The sequence below is a fragment of the Protopterus annectens genome, chromosome 10.part0, assembly GCF_019279795.1.
Source record: "Protopterus annectens isolate FY-2018-M chromosome 10.part0, PAN1.0, whole genome shotgun sequence".
Classification (NCBI taxonomy): Eukaryota; Metazoa; Chordata; order Ceratodontiformes; family Protopteridae; genus Protopterus; species Protopterus annectens.
Genome location: NC_056744.1, coordinates 783,010,186 through 783,033,530, shown reverse-complemented (window position 1 = coordinate 783,033,530; position 23,345 = coordinate 783,010,186). Strand labels below are relative to the sequence as shown.

Genomic DNA, 23,345 nt, shown 5'->3' with positions numbered 1-23,345 from the left:
CAAGGATATTTTGGAAGCAGCCACCTGGAGTTCAGTGCACACTTTCTCCAAGCACTATCACCTCCCACTATACTCTAAATCTAGAGCGGGCTTTGCCACGGCAGTCCTGCAGGGCATCCTAGCCCCCCTAGTTCCACTTAGTGCCTACCACCCTTACTTAGCTTTGGGATTCTACCCATCTGTTATGACTGCAGCTGTATGCACGATGAACATAGTACAGTTTTGTACCTACCATAAATGTAGATGTTCGCGTGCTCATACAGCTGCAGTCCAGGTTTCCCTCCCTCCAACCCCTCTTAAGACAGGCCTTATGACAAACCCTTTTTATATAACCTTTTGGGGTATTCTCTTATGGTGTATTTGCTTGCAACTACTGTTTTTGATTTATCAACATTGCATTTTTGCATAACATTATGTTTGCCTTTCTTCTGGGGGCACCTGACATCTGGGGCAAGAAAAACTGAAGAAAATGGCGTCGGCTGCCTCTTTTATACCCCTGCCGCTCTGACGTTAGGGAAGAAGCGACGACAACTGACGCCGGACCTAGACTTTGGAATTCGGCCGACCGAGGACCCGCCTGACGGCAGGATAACCCATCTGTTATGACTGCAGCTGTATGAGCACTCGAACATCTACATTTATGGTAGGTACAAAACTGAACTTTCTGCAAGGCCTCATAGCCAATCCTAATTCTTTATAGACCAGCCACCCAACCTTAGCTTTGGGATTCTACCCAAGTCTTAGTTTCTGGTCTCCCTGCAACTCATATGAACCTTCACTGAGTGTTACTTTCTTGACTGTGATTCTGAAAGTTGGACTTCATTTGATAAATCTGTGCTTCTGGAGTAATCATGATTCTTGACCTTTTTGGCCATTTTGCAGCTGCTTCTCACCATATGAATTACTAGTTGATATTCTGTCTCATTGTAGGAACTAACAAAGAGGGGGATCCCTGATGTTAGGTGACATACATGTTAGTGTCCATTGACTTCTTAAAGAACCCTCCTTGATGCATATGAAAATACTAGTACCATCCCCTTCTACACAGACTGTGCTTCACTCGAGTCATACCTGTAGAATGTCCCTGTAAGGAAGGCAGGTATGGAGTTATGTACTACATGATAATGCTGCAACTTCAGATCTTTGTTTCCCTTGATTTGCAAGAATTGTTTTCAGTTAGAGGTTGGGGATGAAATGGCAGGTTCGGGGGAAGGCATGGTCTATGTATGTATGCATGTTTTAACACTGCATGCCACAAGTATGGTCTGTGATGCCCCCAACTTGAAGATTTTCAAAGAGCAGTGCCAAGGTAGTACTGTTGGAGAGGGTAAGCCCAATCTTAAGGCACACCAAGGAGAAGGTGCTCTCAAATCTGCTGTTCATACTTGGAATATGTGTATATTTCTATATGTTGACCAGTTTAGTTGATCACATCAGGTGCTCGGTGTGAATTGAGCTTTACAGCTCTAGCAAAAGATAAAAAAAAAAAAAATTCTCAGATGTGGATTCTCACTTTTTTCTGACCAGCAGATTGGTTACATTGTAATGGTCAAAACATTTTTGGCATGGCTAAGAAAAAATTTGCAGTTAAAAATGAATGAAAATCAATGCATGTATGATGGAGGTTGCATGTGAAAATCAATGCATGTATGATGGAGGTTGCATGTGAAAATCAGTGCATGTATGATAGAGGTTGCATGTGAAAATCAATGCATGTATGATGGAGGTTGCATGTGAAAATCAGTGCATGTATGATGGAGGTTGCATGTGAAAATCAGTGCATGTATGATGGAGGTTGCATGTGAAAATCAATGCATGTATGATGGAGGTTGCATGTGAAAATCAATGCATGTATGATGGAGGTTGCATGTTGCTTTCCTTATAAGAACAAGCTGTTGGTGTTGGCATGTGTGCTATAACTAGGTCAGTTGTGCCCAAGCTGATGGCCCCAACTGGCACTCCTGTAATGAATGATGAGGGTCAAAAAAATCATCTCCCTAAACTTGAACAGGTCTTACTGCCCATCTGTCCACCACCCCATAAGATAGCAGATGGGCTGTCTGAAAGTTGTATTATGTTTGTACATACCTATTTTCTGTTTGCTGTGTTCATACACAAGCCACTGCCTTTGGCTTAAATTTAATAGCACTTTTATTCCTGCAATGTTTCACACATGCTGATCTCTGCTTAAAGCTGAGTGACTAATCTCTTTGCTTAAAAGGTAATGACACTTTCATTCATACAGTGTAAGAAAAAGGCTGGTGTTCATCGTGTTTCACTGTTGCAGTCCTAACAAATGGGTTATCCGGCTCCCGGTAACCCTCGGTCGGCCAGAATACCAAAGGTAAGTAAAAATTATGCCTGCTGTCGGTTGTAAAGGACATCAGGGCGTCTGATACAAAAGGAGGCAGCCGATGTCACTTCCTCAGTCTTCCTTGCCGTGGAGCCCAAAGCAGAAGCTTTTCATGCACGAGTGCCGGTCTGCAGTTTACCATTGTTGGTTTTCCAACTACAAGAGTTGGTCTACTACAGCTATTCTTACCTTAACAAATGTCAGAAAAAGTTAATAATTGCCTTACCTGTGGAAAACAGATTCCCCATAGAGATTTTCATTCCTATTGCATTATTTGTTTAAGCCTTGACCTCAACGTCCCCAATTGTGGTCCCTGTGCCTCCTTTAATCCGCGTACTATCCATCATCGGGCTAAGATTTTGGCTAGGCATTTTGGAGTTTGGCCTAAGTTTGTTGATATGGCATCCACCGGTCTTTAGGCTTAGGATTTTCCAAAGAAATGTTAGGATAAGGACCACGACAGGCCACAGAAAACTAAGTCCTTGGATGATGTTAAGTTGGTTGTCGGTCAGGCGGTAGCCAGTGAGACGCCTTTCCAGACCCTGCAGTCTGCAGATGTAGAACCGTAGGCCTTGATTGAGTCCGAGTCCATTACGCCTCTGGTCCCCGTTTTGCCTTCCAACCTGTTGCTGGTTGCCTCTTCAACTGGATCCGGAAATGCTAAGCTGACTCTGGTGTCTGAGGCCTCCATTTTGCATTCAGACAGCAAGCATCTTCCTTTGACTTCAGTGGCAACTTTGGCTGTTGCCAGGCCTCCTCAGTCTTTCAGGCTTGCAGGTAAGTCTTCCATTCGTAAGCCTGTGAAAAGGAAGGCTCCAGTTTCTTCTCCTCAATCCCAAATGGTTAAAATGGCTAATGGTTTGTTGACTCTTATTAGGAGTTCTTAGCCTCCTCCTACCAAAAGGAGTAGGGATGTTTCTCCTGAGGTTTTATCCTGTTCAGGTTCTGATTCTTCCAGCATTTCTGTTGTTGAAGAGGAATTTTCTCAGGCTTATTCTCCTTTTGAGGATTCGGATGCAGAGGAATCCTTCCCTTCGGCCTCTCCCTGGAGGATTTCTCTTTTGGTGATGCTTTAAATACCCTCAGGGAATATTTAAATGAGAAAGTCAGGGTTTTCCCCAGTCTAAGAAATGGATTAGGAAGTTTCTGGATTTACCTCAACATAAGCCTCTTACTATTCCCCCTGTGTTGGAAGTTGTTGATGATGTTTTTCTGGAAAATTCCTTGACTCCAAATTCAGTTCCTCCTGCTCCCAGGAAACCTGACATGTACTACAGAGTCCCTGATTCTCATCTGTTTCTTTTCAGGAATCCATTGGCAGATCCAGAGATTATTTCTTAAGGCCCTAAAGGAGTTAAGGCCACTGTTATCAGGAATCCTGTTACCTCGGACAGGGAATCTAGGAACCTCGATAGGTGGGGCAAGAAGGTTTATACCTCTGCTACCCTAGCTATTAAGGCTACCAATTGTCTTTTTCATATGCTGAAGTACCAGCAGCACACCTTGGAGGCTATTAAGTCTAGGATAGCAAGTGTTCCTGTTTAGGCAGAGAAGAAAGACCTGCAGGATTTATTTATTTATTTATTTATTTTATTTTACATTTGTTAACCAGGATGGTCCGACTGGATATATGTCCATTTTCAGCGGAGGCCCGGGGAGAAAAGCTCCAAGAGTAGTACATACAAAACATAAAGAAAGGCAAAAAAATGTACAAGTTTGGGTTGCCTGAAAAAGTAAGAAATACATTTTGCAACAGTATATCATTTACAACAAGAAGTCAGCAGAAGACATTAATTATATAGTTATAGGAACTATATGTTACTATCCTAAGAGATTAATAGTTAGATGGAGGACATAAATAACTAATTTATATAGTAGTGTGAGGATTAGCCAGGCTTGGTACAGTAGCAAGACCATTTGGAGCCCAGGTATAGTTTGAGCTTGGTTTTGAAGTGATACAGGAAAGAAATTGAGGTTCTCAGGGGGTAATAGGTTCCAGGTTTTACCTAGGGAGTTAGACAGGAAAGAGTCCCCGGCTTGGTCGTTGGTTTTGTAAGTCTGGATGAGCACCTTTTTGGAGGAACGAAGTGGTCGTGGATTGTTATACAGGGTAATTAGGTGTTTGAGTGAGGGAGTGTTATCAGGGGCGTAAATGATTTTGTGGGCTATGATCAGTTGGTTATATAGCACGAGACTAGGAAGTTCGAGCCAACCAAGCTGAGTTAGGTTAATGCAGTGATGTGTCCTAAAAGGGAGGCCGGTGGCAAATCTGGCAATGTGATTATAACAGGTGGTAAGTTTATTTAGATTGGACAATGTGATTATAACAGGTGGTAAGTTTATTTAGATTGGACTTGTTGTTATTTAGAAGGAGAGGTGCCGCATACAGAAGAGAAGAGAGAAGATGGGAACGGGCAATGGCTGCCTTGGCTAGGGGAGTTAGAAAGTTCTTTAATCTATACAGTGGGCCTAGTTTTTTATTAATGGTTTTGATTAGGTGGTTGACGTGTAGGTCATATTTTAAGTGGGTGTCAATGGTGACACCTAGAAGTTTAGTAGAAGGGTCAGGAGAGATAGTTGTGCCATCTTTGGATTTAATTATGAAGTTGATGGGGGTGGACTTTTGTGTAGGTAAGAATATGAGCATTTTGGTCTTTTTGGGGTTTAGTAGTAGGCGGTGGTTGGATAGTCAGTTTTCTATCGTGTTAAAGGTAGTTTGGGTCCTTAGCTGTAACTCTGCAGGGGATGTGGCTGAACATATCAAAGTTGAGTCATCTGCATATTGTATGCAGTTGACTTTAGGAATGGCAGTGTGAAGATCATTTATGAAGATGGAGAATAACAGAGGGCCTAGAATAGACCCTTGTGGAACACCCAGGTTAGTTGGTAATAAGGTGGACAGTTTTGAGTGCCAGAGTACAGCTTGTTGTCTACCACTTAGGTAGGACTCGAACCATTGAAGAGATTTGGGTTCTGGACAGAGTGGTCTTAGTGAGTGGATTAATAGTTGGTGATCCACCATATCAAAAGCTTTGGACAGATCCAGGAATAGAGCGGAAGAGATGTGGTTATTATTATTATGATAAGAATTAATGGTGTTAAAGAAGGCTAATAGGGCTGTAGTGGTGCTATGGTGAGGTCTAAAGCCATGTTGGATATCTGCCAGGAGATGGTTGTTTATTAAATGGTTCATAAACTGCTTTTGGATACATTTTTCCATTATTTTGGCTAGGGGAGAGAGTATGGCAATTGGCCTATAGTTGGATATTTGAGAGCCTCCCTTTATGGAGAGGGATGACATAAGAGATTTTCCAGATATTAGGAATTTTAGCTTCAGTTAGTGTGCGATTTATAAGTACTGAGATAGGATAGGCAATGGCGTCAGCAGATATTTGTAGATATTCAGCTGGAAGTTGGTCAGCTGCAAGAGTGGTAGGTTTTAGTTTTTTGAGTAGAGTATTATAAATGAGGTAGCAATAGGTTGGAAGCTAAAATGTGGAAGATTAGTAGAGGTGGAGCAGTTTGGCCTGTAGGGGCTAGGTGGCAAGTTACTTGCTAGGGTTTGTATGGTCTCAGTGAAAAAGCGATTAAAGCTATCTGCAACTAATTCTGATGGTTTGTCAGTGAGGGCCTGAGGTACAGGGGTAGTCTTTTTACCAGGGTGTATTAGATTATTTAGTCCAGCCCAGAATTTTTGAGGGTTTTTTTGGTGAAAGGACTGTAGATTACTGAAGTATTTTTTTTTTGTCAAGTAGTACAAGTTTTTTAGTTTCATTCCTAAGTTGCCTGTATAATAGTTGATCCTGAGGGAGTTTAGTGGTTCGCCATAGAGCCCAAGCTTTGTCTCTGAGTTTAATTTTGAGCCTGGTCTCATTTGAGAGCCATGGTGCAGTTTTTGGCTTTGTTTTTTTTTTTTTTAGAGTGGATGGGAGCATGACTGTCAAGAATCTCCAGAAAGTTTTTGTTAAAATACAGTACTGCTTCTTCTAAGGGGAGGCTTTTAAGCATTGACCAATTGCAGGATTTTAGTTCAAGTTGGAACTTGGTAAAATCAAATTTTTTTTTGTTTCTGACATATCTTAGTAGTGATTGGTAGTGGTTAGATATTTTCTGCCTGATTATATATGTGAGATGATGATCACTAAGACTATCAGAGAGGGTACCATATGTATACATGTTGGGATGGTTGTTTATGAGCACCCAATCAAGTATACTTTCTTTCTGGTTGGGCTTGCTAGTTCTAGTTGGAGTGTTAATGACTTGCTTGAATGAATGCAAGTTAATGTGGGTGGTAGGGGCTTCAGAGGAACAGTTGCTCCAGTCAATATTAAGGTCACCTAGAAGTATGGTCTCTTGGGGGTAGTGGATGGATATCCAATATAGGATATCTTCAAGTGTGGTTATATTATTACCTGGGGGAATGTACATGCAGATTATATAGATGTGTTTGCTGTTATTTAGTTTCAGTTTAGTAGCTAGGATTTCAGAGTTATTGGACTGAGGTGGTTGAATAATGTCGGTAGTTACAATCATATCAGATTTGTATAGAACCGCAACCCCACCCCCTTTTCTGGATGCTCTGTCCAGCCTGTGTATGTTATACCCAGGGGGAAGTATTTCATTGTCTGGAGTGGAGGGTTTTAACCAGGTCTCTGAGAGACACAAAATATCAGGGGCTAGATCAGCAAGGAGTGCATGAAATTCATGCAGTTTGTTATTAATACTTCGGATGTTGAGATGACAGGTTAAGAGAGAGTTAGGTAGATGAGGAATTGTAGGGGTGTAGCTTTGGTTGCTAATAGAGAGAGGATTTATTTATGTTGTTAGGGCCAGGGTTCGGGTGTATGTCCCCGTCAATTAACAGGTTGAGTCTTAACTTAGAGATAAGTTTCATAAGTTTATCTATTATTTTACTATAGTGTTTGAGTCTAGGACTAATTTTGCTAGGGTGAGTGTGCTGGGAACAGGAGCATGATGTGAGCAACGGCTTGGTATTACTGGTGTGAATAAAGTGGGTATGTTTGGTTTCAGGTATGACCATATGAGGCATGAAGTCCTCCAAGAGGTTGTGTTTCATATAAGGTAAGGAAGTATGGGGCTAGTAGGATGGGTAGCAGTATGGAGTACCACATGTCTGTAGGGATAGTGATTTAATAGTCCACAAACAGTAGTAGAAGAAAGGTTTGAGGAAGAGAGGTTGGTAGGATTTAGAGTATGGTAGCGATCCACTAGAGGGACTAGTTGCCGTATGAGTAGGTGTGATGAGAACAAGGAGAGCTAATTAGTGAAGTAAAAAGATGATTGGGGCAGAGTGGTGTGGGGGTGGCTAGGGGGTTATAAATTTAGATGTACTGGGGGCGGGTGGGAATTGGGGGCAAGGAGGGGAGCGAAGAGAGCCCAAGCGAAGCAAGGGCGAACGGAGCGGGGCTACACCTTCAACAAAATTAAGCAGTTTGTAGCTCAGCAAGGTAAGTAAATTGGCTGTAAAGCATGTGGTGAAAGTTAAATTATTAGCTGGAATTATAACATTCCGTATCTGGAATGAAAGTATACAACTAAGGTTATGGGAGAAATCAGGTACTTGAGGGAAGTTAGTTTAGTGTACCTTGGACCCACGGTCAGCAGTCTCAGAGAAATACAGTAATAGAGTTTGTGATCCACCTTGGCTCTTCGGTAGAAGTTGCCGTGCTGACAAAAAATAATGCTGCCTTGTTCTGTTTAATCTCCGCTGGGGATGGCAGTCTTTTCTACTCTGGACACTTAGAGGGGCAAGTCACAAGGGAAACTGCCTAGAAAGACCAGAAGGGAAAATTAGGAAAGGAGTGGTTAAGTTGAGGTTGTAGGGCTTGAAAATACTACACAACACTTATCAAGTATAGTTGCGGTCCACTAGAGGATCCACCAGCTTCAGTTAATGCATAGTTTTCTAGTTACACTAACTATCATTTAGTTCTAAAATAACCAATCTCAGAGGTCTAACATGAGAGGTGGCTACTGTATAGTAGTAGAACAGGCATGCACTTAGTTACGAGCACTGAGCAGTTTGAAAATAGGCTGTAACATTATTTAATACACCTTAAATTATTAGCGTTGCCTTAGACAATCCGTATATAGGCTATAACATTCAGTATAGTCTGCACGCTGAAACAGGAAACACTGTCTAATCTTATAGCGAGTGAATTACAGCTTAAGATAACTTACAAATTCAGCAATTCAAAGTTTAAAATAAAGTAACATGGGAGAAACATTTCATTTAGACATACCAGTAGGCTGAGGATGCTGCCGACAGGGTCAAGGTACGCTGGATTTTGAAATTGGCGGGTTTTTTGTTTTCTTAGTAGGTGTATTTGAAACCTCGCCCTGCGTATTGGGGGTGGGGGAGGCTACACCTTCAACAAAATTAAGCAGTTTGTAGCTCAGCAAGGTAAGTAAATTGGCTGTAAAGCATGTGGTGAAAGTTAAATTATTAGCTGGAATTATAATATTCCGTATCTGGAATGAAAGTATACAACTAAGGTTATGGGAGAAATCAGGTACTTGAGGGAAGTTAGTTTAGTGTACCTTGGACCCACGGTCAGCAGTCTCAGAGAAATACAGTAATAGAGTTTGTGATCCACCTTGGCTCTTCGGTAGAAGTTGCCGTGCTGACAAAAAATAATGCTGCCTTGTTCTGTTTAATCTCCGCTGGGGATGGCAGTCTTTTCTACTCTGGACACTTAGAGGGGCAAGTCACAAAGGAAGCTGCCTTGACTCTTCGGTAGAAGTTGCCGTGCTGACAAAAAAATAATGCTGCCTTGTTCTGTTTAATCTCCACTGGGGATGGCAGTCTTTTCTACTCTGGACACTTAGAGGGGCAAGTCACAAAGGAAGCTGCCTTGACTCTTCGGTAGAAGTTGCCGTGCTGACAAAAAAATAATGCTGCCTTGTTCTGTTTAATCTCCGCTGGGGATGGCAGTCTTTTCTACTCTGGACACTTAGAGGGGCAAGTCACAAGGGAAACTGCCTTGGCTCTTCGCCGGATTTACTAAATTCCACCAGTCTGGTCAGTAAGCATTCTTTGCATTGTGGTTTTGACATCCTTGAAGCCTCCAGCAGGACTACAACTACTGGATCTGTTATTAGAAGGCACACTTGGCTCAGAGAACAGCCTCTTCCAGAACCTGTCAAGGCTAAGCTTTTGGATGTACCTTTGCATAAAGACAATCTTTTTGGCAGCAAAGCAGAGGAGGTACTTAAGAAGATGGAGGATAAGGCCAAGTCCATGCAAACTGTTAAGGATTTTCTGCAAGTTCAACCCCTTCACTTCAGCAGGAATTACTCTTACAAGAGTTGGACCTTTCCTGATACCAGCAGACAGAACCATTCCAGGACTAGAGGTTACAAATCTTCTAGGGGGCAGGCGGTCACCCCTCAAAGGTCTAGGCATTGGCAGGCTTCCACTTCTAAGGGAGGAAGCTCCAAACCTGCATCTCAGTCGAAACACACTCAATGACTTTTTACAACTTCTGCCTGTTCTTGCATGCCAGGAGAGTCCTTTAGGAGGGAGGTTGGCCCTTTTTGCAAATGTCTCGGCCACTATCACAGACGACAGATGGGTGCTCAGAACGGTGTCCCTAAGGCACAAGTTTTCTTTCTGTACCTTTCCAGCTCCCAAGGGATTCCTGGACGTTCCTCCAAACCAAAGGGCATAAGTAGAAAAACAAATTTTGTCTGTCTCTTCTGGGAGTAATAGAATCAGTTCTTGCTCAGCAGGTGGGCCAGGGTTTTTATTCCAGGCTTTTCCTAGTTCCAAAAAAAGAAGGCACCTGGCATCCTATCCTAGATCTTTCCATTCTGAAATATTTTCTGGTAATTCCAAAATTCAAAATGCTCACTCTGCATCAGTTGCTACCACTGCTAGAAAAGGATTCCTGGCTGGTAACCTTGGATCTCAGAGGCTCATCTGCACATTCCTATCAGGGAAAGTTGCAGGCAGTATCTTCATTTCAGAGCGGGCAAGAAACATTATCAATTCTTGGTGCTGCTCTTTGGCTTATCTACTGCTCCCAGAGTCTTCACGAAGTGGCTGGCCCCAGTCGTTGCTTTTTGCAGGCAGAAGAAAATTCAGCTTTATCCACACTTGGACGACTGTCTGATTCAAGCAAGTTCTCAGGAACAGCTTTTAAAGGATCTGGAATTCGTAAAGACTCTCTTCCCTGGGTTACACTCTCAACGAGAAAAAAATCGAAAATGGTACCATCCAAGGAGATAACATTCCTGGGAGTGAGTCTGAACACAGCCGCCCAGATGAGATATCTCACCCAGGAGAAGCAGAAAACTTTCAATTTACTTCAAAGACTTGACAAGCCTGTCCCAGCTCCCTGCAAGCTCTGGGATTCATGGCATCTTGTATTCTTATGATTCCATATGCAAGACTGCATATGAGGAAATTGCAATGGTACCTCAAGAACATTTGGTGTCAACACACAGAGGACCTGGATATGATGATTCCTCTGCTTCCATCTCTGCAGACCGGGAGTTTCCATAGTGGGCAACAGCCTGTCTGCAAAACAAGGGTATGCCTTTTTGGACACCTCCTGCCACTCATGTTCTGACTACAGATGCATCAGACATCACCTGGGGAGCACATCTGGATGGTAGATGCATACAGGGACGTTGGAATGCCCAGCAGATGCACCTGCACATAAATTTTAAAAAGTTGATGGAAGTTCAGCAGGCCTTACTAGCTTTCAAGCATCTTCTTTCTCCAGGGACACTGCTGGTCAAAACAGACAACATCACAGTCATGTGGTACATCAGCAAGCAGGGAGGTATTCTCTCTTACCCCCTGTGCAGACAAAGCATGAATTTTTGGTCCATAGCAGCATCTCTGGACCTGTATCTCTTGCTCAGTTCCTTCAAGGAAGGCTCAATGTTTTGGCAGACTGGTTGAGCAGGCAAACCCTGGATCCTCATGAGTGGCAGCTGAACAGAGCAGTCTTTTACAGCATCATTCAATGTTGGGGCATGCTTCAGGTGGATCTTTTCTCCTCCCCAGACAACCAACTTCTACCTCTCTTTTGCACCAGACAGCATCACAGCAAAGCCTGGAAAGTGGATGCTCTGTCCTTCCCTTGGACATTGCTATCAGTGTACGCCTTTCCTCCTCCTTCTCTTCTTCCCAGAGTATTGGTGAAGATCAGGGACGAACAACCAAGGACTGTTCTCTTAGCTCCAGACTGGCCTAGGCAGCATTGGTATCCGCTGCTTCATAGTCTCTCCCAGTTTCCTCCTTGGCATCTTCCTCTGAAGCCAGATCTTTTGGTTCAGGAAAGGGGAAACGTTCTTCATCCTCATCTTCAGTCTCTACATTTGGCAGCTTTGGCTCATTGTATGACTCCATCCTTTTCTTCTTCTCTTTCCCAGCAGGTGGTTGACATGCTGAGGGAGGCCAGGAGGCCTAGCACTAGGAAGCCCTATGCTGGCAAATGGGAAATGTTCTCTCATTGGATGCTGACTAGAGGGGAATCTACTTCTCAGCCTACGCTTCCTTTAATCCTGGAATTACCTGGCTGATTTGCTTCAAGGTGGTCTTTCTTTTTTCTCTATAAAGATCCACTCTTCAGCCATTTCTGCTCATTGTTCTCTTGAACAGCACATTTTCGCTCATCCCCTGATGAAAATGTTTCTCAGAGGTGCTTTCAATTTAAAACCTCTCAGAAGAGCACCTACTCCAGCCTGGGATCTTAATTTTGTTCTAGAGAAATTCACTCTTCCTTAGCTGCCTCTGCAGATTTAAAGTTTCTCTCTTGGAAGACAGCCTTCCTCTGGGCTATAACTTCAGCAAGGAGGGTTTCGGAGCTGCAAGCTTTGATGGCCGTGGAGCCTTTTCTTATTTTCCATGCAGATAGTCTTTCTCTCAGAACTAATCCCTCATTTTATGCCTAAGGTGGTTTCCCGCCTGACTCTTAATCAATCCATACATCTTCCTACTTTCTTTCATAATCCATGAAATAAAGGTGAAAGGATCCTACATTCTCTTGATGTGCAGAGACAACTCATGTTTTACCTGGACAGGACTAAAGACCTTCATAAATCTGCACAGTTGTTGGTCAGTTTTGCTCCTAGAGCCCAGGGCAAGGCTATTTCTAAGCAAACCATTTCTAAATGGATTACACATTGCATTACTTGTTGTTACTCCTTTCATGGCAAAGCTCCGCCTCAAGGGGTTAGGACCCACTCAACTAGAACGACTTCCACTTCTGCAGCTTTTCTAAGGGGTGTCCCTGCTAAAGACATTTTGGAGGCTGCCACTCGGTCTTCTGCTCACACTTTCACAAAACATTACAATCTGCCTCTGTTTTCCAGAGCCAGGGCAGGGTTTGCCACTGCGGTGTTGCAGGACATTATCTCCAACTCTTGATGCTGTTGGTTCCTCCCCCCTTTTTTCTCTGGGCTTTGGTAATCAACCCATTTTTTAGGACTGCAACAGTGAAACATGGTGAACATAGTACAGTTGTGTACACTTACCATAAATGTAGATGTTCGAGTGCATTCACTTTTGCAGTCCTGGTTTCCCTCCCTCCTTCCTACTTTTTTGTGTCCTCTCCTATTCTCTTTTCCTGGGGTACAGGCTAAGTTTATTTGCCAAATTAGTGTTTGGTTTAAGCCTTGTTTTCTGGGGGCTCCTGACTGTTATGGCAAGAAAGACTGAGGAAGTGACGTTGGCTGCCTCCTTTTGTAGCAGACGCCAATGGCAGCCGACGTCATTTTTACTTACCTTTGGTATTCTGGCCGACCGAGGGATACCGGGAGCCGGATAACCCATTTGTTAGGACTGCAACATTGAATACACTTGAACATCTACATTTATGGTAAGTGTACACAACTGTACTTTATGTACATACACAATACTACTTACTGTCGTCACACACACACCTGCTATTTAAGAAGATGTGATAGTGGTACTTAAATGCAAAATGAGAATAGGAACAGTTGGTGCCTCTTTGAGGGAAATGATCACTTCCCTGACTGCTTGCAGCCAAGCCAGCTGCCCCTTCACCCTGCCCTTGCCACAGCTCTACGATCTATTGAAGTATTTTTATGACTCCATTTTAAGTTTCTAAGCAAGTTTGCAGAAGTGTGTAAAATAAACTGTAATACTGTTCCAGTTGTCTCTGTTATTGTAGAATCTCAATATCTGTTTTGATTACTGTTAACTAGATGGTTGCTCTTGAGCTGTACCTCACTACTTGCATTTGTTTCTTCGTAGGGCCTGATTTTTCGGTTCAAGTTTTTGATGCTTGTAACACTGACCTGTGCGGCTGTGACTGTAATCTTCTTCATTACTAGCCAGGTATGTATTGCTGCATGCAGCTTTGTTGGGATATAGCAGGCCTATCACTGTTCCTTCAGACAAGGAGGATGTGTTAGAGATTCATGTCTGACTTTGTTCAGTATGCCTATAACTGGTAGTTCTGTTCATGTGTTACAGTAATTTTTACACCACTTCAGCGGTGAGCCTGCAGTTAGAGGAGACTAGGTTGTTTTGAACATCTGTGCTCTAGGAGATTGCTTGCTTCCTTAAAAAGGGATGCCAATTTTTTAAAAGCAGATGTTCTTCGAGTTTCACTGTTGCAGTCATCACATTTGGGTTATCTGCTTGCAGTAGCCCTCAGTCGGCCTGATTAACGGTCTTGGGTCCTGCGTCAGTTGCTGTCCCTTCTTCCATGACGTCAGATCATCAGGGGGTATAAAACATGCAGCTGATGCCATTACATCAGTCTTTCTTACCATGTGGTGCCCGAAGCAGAAGCAGTTCACAAGTGCCGGTCAGCCGACTCCTGAAATTTTCATTTTCGAGTTTCAGAACCGAAGTTTTCAACTAAAAGCTATGTACCCCGTTGGGGAAACTTTTTCTTGCTCTAAACCAATGTCAGTAAAAGTAAATAATTGCATTACTTGTGAAAAGCAGATACCTCATAAAGATTTTCATTCGTACTGTATTCCTTGCCTAGGCCCTGACCACAATGTACCTCTCTGTCAGTTTTGTGCCTTATTTAAACCACGAACTGTCCATCGTCAGTATATTTTTGCTGCTAAATATTTTGGTGCTCGGTTCAATTATCCTGATATGTCTTCGGTAAGCCATCCGTCTACCGACATTCTGAAAAAACACAAAGATAAAGACAGAGACAGGCCGCCAAGGTCCAAAGCTGCCGATGACACTTCTCCTAAGCCAGTCACCACTTCACCGGTAGTCAGTGAGGCACTTTCGCAGCCCCTGATACCCACTTCTTCAGATTCGCAGGCCTCTACTGAGACCCATTTGGAGTCCGGTATTCCACGAGATGCTTCAACTGTGGAACCTGCGAATGTCTCTAGCTTGGATGGGTCCGGAGCCGCTGTGCAGGCACCGGATTCTGAGGGTGTATTTAGGCCTACTGACTTGTGTATTAAACAGATGCCATCTTCTTCTTCAAGGCCTAAAACTCGAACCATGCCTAGAAAACTGATGCCCAGACCGCATGGTCAGGCCTCTATGCCTAAAAAACAAATGATAAGAATGGCTGAAGACCTTATTACTTTAATCAGGGGAAGCCAGCCTTCCACCTCTGAGACCTAGGACTGAGTTTGCTTATGATACTTCTGACCAGGATTCTGACTTTTCTGTTTCCTCTGATGACCAGGATTTACCCTTATCTACCTATGAGGATTCTGATTCTGAGGACTCTATTCCCTCTGCTTCTCCCCCAAGAGGATTTCTCCTTTGGTGAAACCTTGCATACTCTCAGGGAGCATTTTCGTTGGGAAAGTCAGGATTTCTCTGATTCTGAAACGAGACTGAGGGATTTCTTACTCCTGCCCCAGCACAGGCCTTTAGCTACCCCCCCTGTACTAGACATTGTTGATGATGCCTTTTCAGAATCTAGCTTGGCCTCTGATTCTTTACCTCCTGCTCCCAGAAAACCTGATAGATATTACAGGGTCCCTGACTCTCACAAGTTCCTTTTTAAAAATCCTACTGCGGATCCTGAGACAATTTCCCAGGGACCCAAGGGTATTAAAGCTACTACTGCCAAAAATCCTATCCCCTCTGATAGAGACTCCAGGGCACTGGATAGATGAGGGACTCCAGGGCACTGGATAGATGGGGTAAGAAGGTATACACTTCTGCAACTTTGGCCATTACGGCCTTAAACTGTCAGTTTCATATGTTAAAGTATCCGCAGCATATTATTGGATTGCTTAAACAGAAAATGATGTTGACTCCGGATTGTGCTGAAAATAAGGATTTACTGCACTCAGCTGAACAAGTTGGAAATATCTCTTGTTTTTCCTGCTTTACTAGTTTAGTCCAGTTTCAGAGTTGCTGATTCCTGGGCTTTGGTTGTAGTTCCTGTGTACTGTTTCCTTGCCTTATTTGGGGGAAGGGAAGCTACCTTGCTTACCAGTGGGAGTGGGAAGCATTGAGCTGCCTTTTGTCCAGTTTTGTGAGGTTTCAGCCAGTAACTAGTAGTTTATTGGTCGTTTTGGGCCAGTTTCTAGCTTTTTCCAGCCCCCTGGTATAAAACTTTCAGCTTGTACCTACTCAGCACAGACTCCACGTGGGCCAGCAGAGTAATCCAGGCTGCAGAGAGCTGAATAAGCGACTTTTCTTGATACTAAGTATATTTTTGTTGCTTTCCACATCTGAATACCTAGCAACTGTATTTCGCCTGCCTTTCTGTTACATTGAAGCTGTTTTACTGCATTTAACTTAATATTGCACTTGGAATCCTTGTTTGTTACTATTTGACTGTATTTGTAGCAAATTCTTCTGTGTAAGCTGTAGTAGCTGATTCATAGCATTTATAAGTGTTTGCTGTACCTGTTTCTGCCTGTTTTGTGAAAAAAGAAAAAAAGAAAAATATCTCTTGTTTTTCCTGCTTTACTAGTTTAGTCCAGTTTCAGAGTTGCTGATTCCTGGGCTTTGGTTGTAGTTCCTGTGTACTGTTTCCTTGCCTTATTTGGGGAAGGGAAGCTACCTTGCTTTCCTGCTTTACTAGTTTAGTCCAGTTTCAGAGTTGCTGATTCCTGGGCTTTGGTTGTAGTTCCTGTGTACTGTTTCCTTGCCTTATTTGGGGAAGGGAAGCTACCTTGCTTACCAGTGGGAGTGGGAAGCATTGAGCTGCCTTTGTCCAGTTTTGTGAGGTTTCAGCCAGTAACTAGTAGTTTATTGGTCGTTTTGGGCCAGTTTCTAGCTTTTTCCAGCCCCTGGTATAAAACTTTCAGCTTGTACCTACTCAGCACAGACTCCACGTGGGCCAGCAGAGTAATCCAGGCTGCAGAGAGCTGAATAAGCGACTTTTCTTGATACTAAGTATATTTTTGTTGCTTACCCCATCTGAATACCTCGCACCTGTATTGCGCCTGCCTTTCTGTTCCATTGTAGCTGTGTTTTCTGCATTTAACTTAATATTGCACTTGGAATCCTTGTTTGTTACTATTTGACTGTATTTGTAGCAAATTCTTCTGTGTAAGCTGTAGTAGCTGATTCATAGCATTTATAAGTGTTTGCTGTACCTGTTTCTGCCTGTTTTGTGAAAAAAAAAAAGAAAAAATATCTCTTGTTTTTCCTGCTTTACTAGTTTAGTCCAGTTTCAGAGTTGCTGATTCCTGGGCTTTGGTTGTAGTTCCTGTGTACTGTTTCCTTGCCTTATTTGGGGGAAGGGAAGCTACCTTGCTTTCCTGCTTTACTAGTTTAGTCCAGTTTCAGAGTTGCTGATTCCTGGGCTTTGGTTGTAGTTCCTGTGTACTGTTTCCTTGCCTTATTTGGGGGAAGGGAAGCTACCTTGCTTACCAGTGGGAGTGGGAAGCATTGAGCTGCCTTTTGTCCAGTTTTGTGAGGTTTCAGCCAGTAACTAGTAGTTTATTGGTCGTTTTGGGCCAGTTTCTAGCTTTTTCCAGCCCCCTGGTATAAAACGCGCTAAACGCGCGTTAGCGCGATTTAGAGCGGAGCTGCCACTGTTGCACACTAGGGCAGTGCCGGTTAAGCAGGTTTAAACTATTCGGGCTACCTAAAGTCCACTCTTCAAATTTTCCCTTAAAACTACCTTCCTCGAACTATACTACTGATCAAATCAGCGTATCCTATAACTAAAAAGATCAACTCTACTTGACTCCAAGTAGACTATTCTCTATCTATTAAACCTAGCACTTGCTCCTACAGTACTTATTACCTTGATACGGCACTCTTGTCATAGATAGTACCCCAAAAAGGCAACCCCCCAACTTCTCGGTCACCCACGTCCCCGGGAATCTTTTTTTAAAGTTTTTCGCCTACCCTTCTAGCATGTCGAGGGATCAGTTGCTAGTGTCCTCTCCTGCTCAGCTGGTGAACCTGGGAATATTGAGGCAATGTTTCAATTGCCTCATGTACACAGACAACCCTTTCCTCCTCCCACAAAGCACAAATACATGCGAGATGCAACTATACGGCCAAACTGGAGGCTGAGCTCTCTCAACATAGGACTGGCAAGACCAGTCAGGAGGAGAAGGTTACCACACACACTATAGACCCAGTCTCACATAGTACCATTACAACCTCAAATCATACACATAAACACACAAAGACATACTCGAGGCTCTGATCAAAAATCTACCAAAACAGCAGAGGCCACCAAAGCAGACACCCAAACAACCACCACCTCAGAACACAACACCTGCAACACATAGACCTCACAGTCAGAGTGTCAAACAGTCACAGCCCTTAAGGCCAAACACAATGCCAGACACACTAGTCATTGGTGACTCCATAGTCAGACACACTGATGTCCCGCCACCAGACTGAGTAAGGAGAAGGTCACAGTAAGCTGCCTGTCGGGCGCTAGAATCCGCCACATAACGCAAGCACTCAGGTCTCTCAACAGCAGGTACAAATATGACTCAGTCATTGTCCACGCTGGTGTAAACGACCTGAGACGTACCTCCTTGGACTACATGAAAAGAGACATTGAGGAGCTCTCTGATTATGTAGCCCAGGCAGGTATGACCCTGACCTTGAGCAGTATCCTACCTTCACCAAGAATGATGCCACAATACAGAGATAAGATGATCAGCTTTAACAATTGGCTTAAACACTGGTGTCATTCAAAGGGGATCCAGTATCTGTCTGCCTGGGATGACATGCTGGACAAGCCACGCTGCTCTAAGGGACGGCTTGCACCTGTCACCCTGGGATTCGGATATTGGCAAAGGCTCTTGCCACCCCCATAGTGCCTTTTTAGGCAAGGCTCAAATTCTAAACCTACCACCCTAGAACACAAAAAGGAAAAAACTAAGGGTAATGCTGCTCAATGCCAGAAGTCTAAATCTCAAAATGCACGCATTCGAGGCCCTTCTCAGTATGGAGAACATAGATGTCTGTGCTGTGATAGAAACCTGGTTCAAGGCTCCTGAGAGCACCCCAGCGCTATCAGGTTTTACCTCATATCATGCTCCGCCCCAAAATCCGACAATACCAAGAAAGGAGGGGGTATCCATATTCATCAAGGACACCCACACCTCAAGACTGGTGGCAACGCACGATGCATCGGAGACCATCCAGGTGCAATTAACCATAGGCAAGACTGCTCTGCAAATTGTAGCATGTTACAGGCCACCCTCACAAACTCAGGAAACTCACATGGCCTTCCTGAAAACACTAGAGGGGATAAATGTATCACCAAACACCATCATACTAGGTGACTTCAATTACCCTAATATAGACTGGGAACACTACTCAAGCCCAAACACCCTAGCCCAAAAGTTCCTGGAATTCATAAACTCAAATGCCATGGAACAACTAGTCACCATCCCCACAAGAGGAGATAACATACTTGATCTCTTCATCACGAACATGGGAGCACAATGTTCAACACCGGAAGTATACCCCTCACTGGTGAGATCAGATCACAAACTAATCTCGCTGGAGGTCCTCATCCCACCCCACCTGAAATAAAAAGACCACAGTAAAGAACTTCATAAAAGCCGAGTTCACACTTGTAAAGAATAGTGTGGACTTCTTTCAGGCGACCGAGCTGGCGGAAAACAATACTCAAGCCGCTGAATCACTTACAAACGCCTTCTACCAGCACCTGCAGGACTGCATGGATAAGGCAATCCCAAGCAAAACAAAGACTCTTTGTACCAAAGGCAAGCGTCCAGTCTGGTGGACCCCAGCCATAAACAAACTCTACAACAAAAGGAGGAAGCTACTACAAGATAGAGCAAAATCCTTAAAAGGTAAGACACCCTTGATCACTATAAGTAAAAAACTAAGAGCTCTCATAAAATCATCCAAAGCAAATTTCGAGAGACAAATAGCTAAAGACTCAAAAGACAATCATAAGGCCTTCTTTAGCTATGTTAGAAACCTAGGAGGAAACTCCCAGATATGCTCAGAACTAGTTCAAAATGATGTGAAGATTACTGATCCTACAGACATTGCCAACATACTGGCTGACAGGTTCAGTGCAAACTTCTCCCCGCCCCCCCAAAAGGAGAGATATCTATACCAAATGAGTGCAGCCCCCCAAACATCCCCAGCGCCCAAGTGAGAACTGCTCTCTCCAAAGCAAAAAACACAGCATCCATGGGACCCGATGGTGTCCCCGGCTGTGTGCTCCACGAACTCAATGAGGAATTAAACCCACAGCTAGGACAGCTGTTTAATCAAAGTCTTACCTCTGGATACGCACTCCAGGAGTGGCACTGCAACTGTGGTCCCACTTCACAAAGGCGGTGCCTCCACAGACCCTGGAAATTACCGCCCATTAGCTTGACAAGCCTTATCTGCAAAGCCATGGAGAGGATCATAATGGACCTCATAAATAAAGACATAGGAATTTGCAGACTTTGGATCCAACCCAGTTTGGCTTTGTCAAAGGCAGATCATGCCTTTTAAACTTGGTTGACTTTTTCAAACAGTCACCAAAGCCATTGATGAGGAAAGGCAGTCCATGCAGCCTACCTCGATCTGGCTAAGGCCTTCGATACAATACCCCACTCGGTATCATTGAAAAACTCATCAGCTTAAATGTTAACCCATACATCACAAGATGGGTTGCAAACTGGCTGAGTGACAGAACCCACAGGGTCAGAGTTGCTGGCGCCATGTCAGACTCAAAGCCTGTCACAAGTGGTGTCCCACAGGGCTCAGTCCTGGGCCCACTCTTGTTTGGCATCTACTTTTCAAGTACAAGCAAACACAGGAGGGTTATGGCTGACAAAGTTTGCAGATGACTGTAAACTGGGCCATAGTAGAAAACACATCTGACACAGATATCCTTCAGAAGGGTCTCACAGAACGGATAACTGGTGCCAGAGCCACGGCCTAAAGTTAAATGCCAAAAATGCATAGTCATACCCTTCGAAAAACAAGGTTACCCCTAGCTACCAAATAGGTGGCAATCCACTGAGCACAGAAGAAGTTATCAGGGACCTGGGGACCCAGGTTGATAGTAGTCTGTCATTCGACACCCATGTAGCTAAAGTAGTTAGGAAGTCCTTCTACATTGCCCACCTTATCATGAAGGGATTCTCATCTAGATCAAGGGAGGTCATAGTCTCCTTTACTCATCACTCATCAGACCAATGATTGAGTACAATGCCCCATTCGAATGTATCTGACCCGACACTTGCAGCAGCTGGAGAGGCCACAAAAGTTCCTCACCAAAAGGATAAAGGGTCTCAAAATCTGTCCTATGCTGCCCGACTGAAAGAACTCCAGCTCTATTCAGTCGCACCGCTTGCTCAGAGGTGACCTTTGCCTAACATACAAGGCCATGTCAAACCCAGATTTGATGAATATGCTTCACCTCAAAAATCTAGATCCATCAGAGCCACAAGGGCGGAGACTTAAACCTCGACACGGCTATTAATAGGACGTGCTGGAGGGATAGATTCATCACCCAAAGACTCCCTATGCTGTGGAACAAAATCCCGGTACATGTGAGGCAGAGCACCTCGCTGGCCTTGTTCAAGAGAAATCTTGACCAATGGATGGGAGATCGCAGATATACCCCAGGAATTACCTCAGTGTCACTGCTCGACAGAGGCACAGCAAAATAATGGGTATAGTTCCCCATACTAAAGGGGTGGCGTAAGCCACAAAACAATGGGCTAGGCTTATAAATGCCCTCGGGCAGATAGCCTAGTATGAACCTATGAACCTATAAGCATACTTTGCAGTGTGGTTTTGATTCACTAGAGGCACCTTGCAGGGCTGCTGTGACTTGGTCTGTACTTAGAAGTCATGCTTGCATATTCCCCCGAGAGAGATCCCTAAATCACAAATTATTATATATATTAATATTTTTCTATTAATGAAGCTTTATATAGCTTCAAATTGGTTAGGCCCATCTAAAACTTCATGGCAGAACTTTAGAGTTCTAGCGACAAAACATATTGGCTCATAAATTACTATTAAACCCACAAAATAAAAAATGTTAATAATCCAAAAATTTGGGAACAGATTTTTAATATTATACTAGCATAGTATTTTCAACTTGGAAATATTAATAATTTATGTGTGTGGAGAGAATTTAGTAATCAACTGTCTATTACTTGCATTTATTCTTATGCTTTTTTATATTTAACTGTATTACATGGAAGCATTCTTGTAAATATTGTATATAGAGTGTGGTTATTAGTGATATTAGTTAATGCTTGATTTGTGAATATATGTTATTTTTGTTCTTATTTGTGTTTGAAAATAATATAACAATAAAGATTTATTATGGGGAAAAAAAAAAGAAGTCATGCTTGGCTTAAGGAGCAATCCTTGCCAGATCATGTTAAAGCGAAATTACTGGATGCTCCCTTAAATCAGGACCGCCTGTTTGGCAACAAGGCAGAAGAAGTCCTTAAAAAGGAGGAAAAAGCTAAATCTATGCAAACTGTTAAAAGATTTTTTTTACAAGTACAACCTCCAAGGTTTAGTAGGCATTGGTCTTCCAAGAATTGGTCCTTTCCTGCTTCCTCCAGACCTCAGTCCAAACCCAGATCCAGTAGAACTCCCAGACTTCAGTCCCAGGGTACGCACAGGACCAAGCAGTGGGGAGCCTCCACTTCCAAATCTGGGAGTAATAAAACTCCCCCCTATGGTAAACTGTCTCAATGACTTCTTTTTAAAACTTCCAAGCACTTCTCAGCTGATTGCCCCCTTGGGGGGAAAGATTGCTCTTCATGCAAAGAACTTGGGTACTCATTACCCAGGACAAATGGGTTTTAAATATAGTGTCCCAGGGATGCAGATTTCATTTCCACACATTACCAACACCAAGTGGGTGGCCAGATCTACCCCCAAATCAGTGGGTAGAGGCCCAAAAGCAAATACTTTTTCTCTTAAGCATGGGGGCTATTCACTTGGTTGGTACCAGAAGAGGAAAAGGGACAAGGTTTCTACTCGAGACTTTTCCGGGTACCCAGAAAAGACAATTCATGGCATCCTATCCTGGACCTGTCTATTCTAAACACCTTTTTGGTGATTCCAAGATTCAAGATGCTGACTCTTCACCAGTTGCTCCCTGTGCTAGGCAAAGACACCTGGTTGGCAACACTAGATTTAAAGGAAGCATACCTGCACATCCCAATCAGGGAATCTTGCAGAAGATTCCTACGCTTCAAAGCAGGCTACATGCACTATCAGTTCTCTGCCCTGCGGCTTATCTACTGCGCCCAGGGTATTCACAAAGTGCCTAGCTCCAGTTATTGCATTTTGCAGGCAAAGAAATATTCAAATATACCCTTATCTGCTTGATTATCTAATTCAGGCAGAAAGCCGGGACATACTTTTGAATCATCTGGCTTTTGTACAAAGGGTTCTAACTTGTCTGGGGTACACCATACATGAAAAGAAATCACACCTGGTACCCTGTCAACAAATTATATTCCTGGGAGTAAGCTTGAATACATTTTCCCAGATGGCTTTCCTCACACCAGAGAGACAAATTCATTTGACAACCTACTTCAAACAAGTGGCCACAAAAAC

The 23,345-nt window shown here is 43.4% G+C and overlaps 1 protein-coding gene across 1 annotated transcript in view; it reads left to right on the top strand.

The window, feature by feature from the left end:
* The window catches only part of WLS (Wnt ligand secretion mediator), a 903,497-nt gene that overhangs the window by 739,391 nt on the left and 140,761 nt on the right, over positions 1–23,345 (top strand). Inside the window, exon 10 of the mRNA XM_044085601.1 lies at positions 13,605–13,688. Within this exon, the coding sequence (XP_043941536.1) occupies positions 13,605–13,688 (84 nt within the window). The remainder of the gene's footprint in view (positions 1–13,604; positions 13,689–23,345) is intronic.